Source organism: Abramis brama, assembly GCF_963993115.1.
Source record: "Abramis brama genome assembly, chromosome: 5".
Classification (NCBI taxonomy): domain Eukaryota; kingdom Metazoa; phylum Chordata; class Actinopteri; order Cypriniformes; family Leuciscidae; genus Abramis; species Abramis brama.
In genome coordinates this window covers 8,034,885-8,041,304 of record NC_139967.1, presented here as the reverse complement: position 1 = coordinate 8,041,304, position 6,420 = coordinate 8,034,885, and the positions used below count along the sequence as shown (strand labels likewise).

The 6,420-nt window shown below is 34.9% G+C and overlaps 1 protein-coding gene across 1 annotated transcript in view; it reads right to left on the bottom strand.

The window, feature by feature from the left end:
- Window positions 1-5,703: 5,703 nt before the first annotated feature.
- Window positions 5,704-6,420, bottom strand: part of ppil2 (peptidylprolyl isomerase (cyclophilin)-like 2) — a 36,341-nt gene continuing 35,624 nt past the window's right edge. The window contains exon 20 of the mRNA XM_084114462.1: window positions 5,704-6,074. Coding sequence (XP_083970588.1) covers window positions 5,975-6,074 — 100 coding nt within the window. The 3' untranslated portion in view covers window positions 5,704-5,974. The remainder of the gene's footprint in view (window positions 6,075-6,420) is intronic.

The following is a 6,420-nucleotide window of genomic DNA, read 5'->3' as shown; positions in this document are numbered from 1 at the left end:
AACAAGGATTAAGAAATGATTGAATATTTGAAAGATAAAAGATAAATAAGAACCAAAAAAATTATATAAAAAAAAAAAATCCAATTCTAAAAAAAAAAAATTAAACAAATGAAAAATATCTAAATAAATCAAGAAGAAACACTACTTTAAATTGTAGTTTAAAATAAACAAAATGAAAAAACGTTTATAAAAGAAATTTAAAAGTATAATGTGCTACAATATAAAATAGCCTAGCCTACTATTTAAAGTAGCCTAAATGAAATTAAATACTAAAATTTAATTAATTAAAAGAAAATAATTATTAAAAAAAGAAAAAGTAATCAACAATAAATAAAAATAGCATGAAGTTAATGAAATAAAATACAAAAACAAAATGAAATAATATTTAAAAAAAATAAAACCATATGTAAAAAAAATAAAAATACTATTTAAATAAAATACTATTTTAATTTAAATTAATTTAATTAAAAAAATAAATTTACTTGAACAAAAGTGTGTTCTGCACTCATCTCTCACCAACTTCTCAAATAAGTAATCTGAGCTCAAATGCAAGATATCCCAGCAGCTCTCTTTCACACTTTCACACAAACACATGTAATGGAGCAGTGCTGATGGTCGGGCACTGGTGGGGTGGCAGGGGACCAGACAGGGCTGGAAAGTTCCCAACTGTCAGCAGCTGCTCCTGCCATTGTCACCTATTCTGTCAGCAAAACAGCCTGTGAGAGGTACATACACACACACACAGAGAGAGAGAGAGAGAGCTGATTCCCAGATCTGCCAGTCTTCTCCCTCAGAAACACACATTAGTGACGATAACCGCTGGTCATTTCTCATTGAACGGCTGTATCATCGATCCTCCGAGTGCATCTGTCACTGTCAACTCACTGTCCAACAAGTTCAAACACACTGATCTCATAGAGGCACAGGTGCTCGTGATGACATCATCAGAACAGCTGACGCATCCAATCCACACAACGCGCTTCAGGATCATAGAGGCTTAGCTCAGCCCTAAAATACAAATGATGTTATTGTTTATTTAGCCTGATGTCTTAAAAGTAGATGGTTCTTGCTGCTCTTTACCGAATAATAAAACTGAATGGGAATGGGTGCTGTTGAACTCCAAACATGACAAAAAGAGCAACATAAAAGCAATTCAGGTGATATATACCACTGTGTTTGTCATAATAATAATTACGATTTACCAAGCTCACATGTATTTGATCAAAATACCTTAAAAACAGTAACATTGTGAAATATTATTACAATTTAAATGTTTGACATTTTAAAATGTAATTTGATGCAAAGCTGAATTTTCAGCGTCTTCAGTGTCACATGATCCTTCAGAAATCATTTTCAAATTCTAATATTACTGTATTTTTTATCACATAAATGCAGCCTTGGTGAGAATAAAAGACTTCTTTCAAAAACATAAAAAATATTTCTATCTATCTATTCCAAACTTGCTAGACTGGCAGTTTATCAAGTCATCTGAGGCCTATAAAGTCTTTGACACAACCTACAACACTTATACTGTAACATGCCAGTTCATGTAGACTGTGTGTTTCAAAACCTTAAAGAAGCTGCTCAGGCTTTAAATAAGTGAAATCATCTGTCTCAATGCCAGTCAATGCCGTCCATCATCACAGTTTAGACACAATCCAAAGAGACTCTGGCATTCAGACATCAGAGAAATGGCACAAAACATGACATTTTCCTGGATCCTCTGTCAGGAACAGATGGTTACCGCTTCACTGAAGGGGTCTTTTACACACCATAATAGAAATTAGAGCTATATCTGATACTCTTATATATGCTACAGAATTATATAACTCTGAGACAGTGTAATCTTTATCCTTTTCAAGATTAATCTGTTTCATCACTTTCTTTCCACTGAACTAAGGCAGACTTCAAGATGAGTTCATGAACTCAAAATGTTTAAATCTTAAATAGGTTTAAGAACCAGTTTCAACCGCTGCATGCACTATATAAATATGTTCTTATAATAATACAATGATGACAATGATGAACTACATATAAGAATGTAAGCATCTAAGTATCCATCCATCCATATGTATGTATCCATTAGGGGTGTAATGATACCCTCATGTCACGATTCGATATATATCACGATACGATATTACTGCAATACTCCAAGTCATTAGCCTGGAAATCCAGACCTAAATCTGAAAGATTAATGGTCTGGCATCGACTAACGAAAATCGGCCAGCTCGAGGGGCGGCACCAAGCATGCATTTGAAAATCTCACTGCACGCAATTGGATAACACTACGACCAATCACAACAAGTTATCGCTTAGCTAATAGCTACCAGCTGAGCTAACTGGTAGATTTGACTCTTGCCGTATCTGGTCGGCAAAACAGCAAAAACGTCCTTCTTGCAAAGGAACGATTCGAGCGTCGTCTTCTGTTCCTCTTTTAGATAAAAAGCCAAGTCTAACTCGTTCATTGTAGCGGCCAAAGCCGTTTCAAACAACTGGAGTTCATCCATAGCCATCTTGCAATGTTTACTAATGACTTCGACGTCACAGCGCTGTCGTCATCCGTTTAGCTCGCCTCTGGCCCGCCTATATCAGATAACCCGATGTGATTGGTGCAGCTCGGATACAAGGGCATATTTAATGAGCATCATTACTCGACACCAGAGTAACTCGCTGAGCAAATTCAACTTGTGCTCTCGCGAGAACTCTGGATTTCCAGGGTACCAAGTCATATGATAAAAGGTTAACAAAACTGATGATTAAAATGCAAAATTTGGTATTACATTGGGTGTGGAAATGAATAGGCTTGAAATTGGTGCTGGAAACCCAATGCACAGGAAAATAGAGACACCAGAGTAAAAATATTCATGATTCTGAACGAATATGCTTGCACTGACTAAAATAATGTTTACTGATAACATAAGACATGTGGCATTATCAGGACCCACACATATTCCCCCATTGCATTATTATATATAGTAGTTAATGTAGTACTGACACTAAAACTCTGAAAACTTGATTTTTTTTCCTCACACAGTATTTTTTTGGGGGGGTGAACTATCCACGATACATGTTGCTTTTTTGCTTTGCGATATATTGTGACACGATATACTTGGACACCCCTAGTATCCATCCATCTCCATCTCTCTCTCCGAACACATTACTGGGGTCACCATTAAAGAAATGACACATGCTGAAGCCTCAAAATATGCTATTCAACACATATAATGTGTTGGCAACATCATAAATAGCTGTTTTGGTTCACAGACAGACAGTAATTTCACACAAATAGTGTATGGGAAAACGAGAAATGCTTACGCCAGTAAGGAGGAACATGTGGAGCTCAGAACATGAATCTGCTGGGAAGTTGAACTATTGGGGAAACAGTGACAGATTTGTGTTTTGCACTGGGATGGGCTTTCCTCCTGCACTCTGACACTAGACGAGCCGCCTGACTTCAGTGATGCTGTAAACCTGTAGAGACTGACTGATGCACTTCACACAGAGAAAACGTGTGGCTGATCACTTCACACACACAAGAGCAGGGCATGCAGAAGACACATGCAGGGTTATGCACATCCACAAGTTGTTTACCAGGACATGCTCACACACCAGCCTGTATCACTTACACACAGAAACATCATCTGCACTTCAGTGTCCTGAAAGACACGCTTCAGTCTCATATATAAAGTCCAAAGTGTTGGGGTCTGTAATGTTTTTGAAAGAAGTTTCTACTGCTTACCAAAGCTGCATTATTTTAATGCATTTTAAAAATGTAATTTATTCCTGTGATCAAAGCTGAATTTTCAGCATCATCACTCCAGTCTTCAGTGTCACATGATCCTTCAGAAATCATTCTAATATGCTGATTTGATGCTCAAGAAATGATTTCTTATTATTATCAATGTTGAAAACATCATGCTGCTTAATATCTCTGTGGAAACTGACAATTTCTTTTCAGGATTCTTTAATAATAGAAAATGGAAAAAAAGAATAGTATTTATTTGAATTATAAAACTATCATAAATATATATATAGATGATATGATGCCACTTTTGAACAAATTAACGAGTTCTTACGGAATAAAAGTATTCATTTCTTTTTAAACATTTTTTTCTAACTCCAAATTTTAAGCAGTAGTGTGTATATGGGTCATATTTTTCCAAATATATATATATCTTTTTTAACTTTTAACATTTTCATGACCCAAATACCCATTAATGTAATGCAGCTGGATTTTTTTTATTTTTTTTTCTCTACAGTTATTCTCGGTGGTGAGTCTCAAAGTAATTTCTAATGTGAACATGATTAATTGTCATAACAATAAAGTGACAATACTTAGATATATCATTTATTTGATTTATTTTGATTTTGAGGAAAAAACTTAATCTGACAGGTTTTGTGAGATTCATCCTTAAATGCCAACAGAAGGAAGAAAAATGGGCAATAACTTTCAGAAACAGTCAGCTTGTGTAATTGGCTCCCGAGGCCGTATGAAACACGAAAAAAGAAGTAAATAGAAAAAAACCCACACAATCAGCAAGAACAGTCAAGGACAAAAGAAAGCAAACATAGGAAACTCCCCTCCAGGAAAAGACATAAAAAAATTGCAGACATAACAACAGAGAACCGCTCTATTGTGTGAACTACAAAGATTTTCCATTCAACATTCTGGAAATGTACATCCCATCGGAGGACACAATACCTGCACTCATGACAGGAACAACTCACAGCAATTGGTTTAGTTAGAAAACGTCTTTTTTTATCACTTTGGTCCGAACCCTTATTCAATGAGATATTATAAGGAACGCTCTCATCATCATAAATGTGATGTTTAACTTAAGTCATTTTTGCTTATTAGTAAAGACATTGGTTAATAAAGTGAGATTAAATACATTAAGTACATTTGTGTTATTTCAAATATTTAATTATTGCGTTACTTGAAAAAGTAATCTGATTACATAACTCGAGTTATTTGTAATGCGTTACCCCCAACACTGCTCATTATTCATTTACTCTCATGTAGTTCTAAATCTGAATGACTTTTGTGGAACACAAAATATATATACAGAGTTCATCGTGAGCAGTCAAGCGCTGTAAAGGAACAAAATATGACCAAAACAATTAGCTTGGTGTGCTGTAATGCCACTTTCTTGGAGTGAACTTTATGACTGATTTGCAATGAAAAAAAAAAAAATCTCTATATCTTATCTATCTTACTAAAAACTTACGGTAACACTATTTCAATAGTCCACTTTAGACATTCTACTAACTATAAGTAACTTTGCAACTACATGTCAACTAACTGTCATTAGAGTATAAGTAGACTGTCTGCTTAATATCTGCTAACACTTTATTTTGTTGGTCCCACAACAGACATTCTACTGACAATAAGTAACTTGGCAACTACAAGTCAACTTATTCTCCTAACCATAACCTAACAGTCTACTAATACTCTAATGAGAGTTAGTTGACATGTAGTTGAAAAGTTACTTAAAGTTAGTAGAATATCTAAAGTGGACTATCGAAATAAAGTGTAACCAAACTTACTATTATATTACTAAAAAGTAAACTAAAATTAAAAAAAAATTTTTTAATTAAAATATAGGCTAATTCCAAATATTAATACAACTATAATAAAACAAAAATAGCATTGGACCATACAAACAAAAATAAAAATAAAAAGATTGAGTCATGAACATGCCAAACTTTTAGCAAAATGCATTTATTAATGCCCATATGCAATCATTTAATATGCAAAAAATAGCAATGATTATTTACAGGGCTCAATATCAAGACATGAGCAAACAACATGTGAACAAAACAATCCCTGTCACATCAATGATCTTAAAACACAAAAACTTTCAAATGAGAAAACATAAAGAGTAAAGACCAAGAGGTTTGCAAACACTGCACAGAATAAGATCCAGAAGAGTCCAGCATATCTGACCCAGAATCAGCTGTTTGTGAGGGGGCTCTACCAGGAGCTGAAGTCTCCAAAACCTGCTCTGCCTTTGTGTTTCTTGGCAGGAGCTTCACTAGTGGAGGGTTTGTCACCATCTGGGTGGGAATGTTTCCTGATGAAGGAGAGTGAATGAGACGTTAAAGTTAATTAGGTTTGTGTAACTGATTCAGTGGTGATTATATATGCGAGTCCGACCTCAGCAGTTTGTTTGGCACGTTTCAGAGCGCAATGTTTTGTGAATCTGTCAAAGTAAATGCAGACCTTGCAAAGAGGCTGTTATTGAAGGAAACCAAGCTGGACCTTGAACATAATTCTTATTACTCTTTTCACATGCAGAGGTTAGCCAATGATTCATTGGTTAGCATAATTCCTTTACATAAAGTGGTCTTAAAGGTACAGTAGCACAAACAGCCTGTTTAAATCAATGTTTCAGAAAAGGTGAAAAAAAATGGTTATGC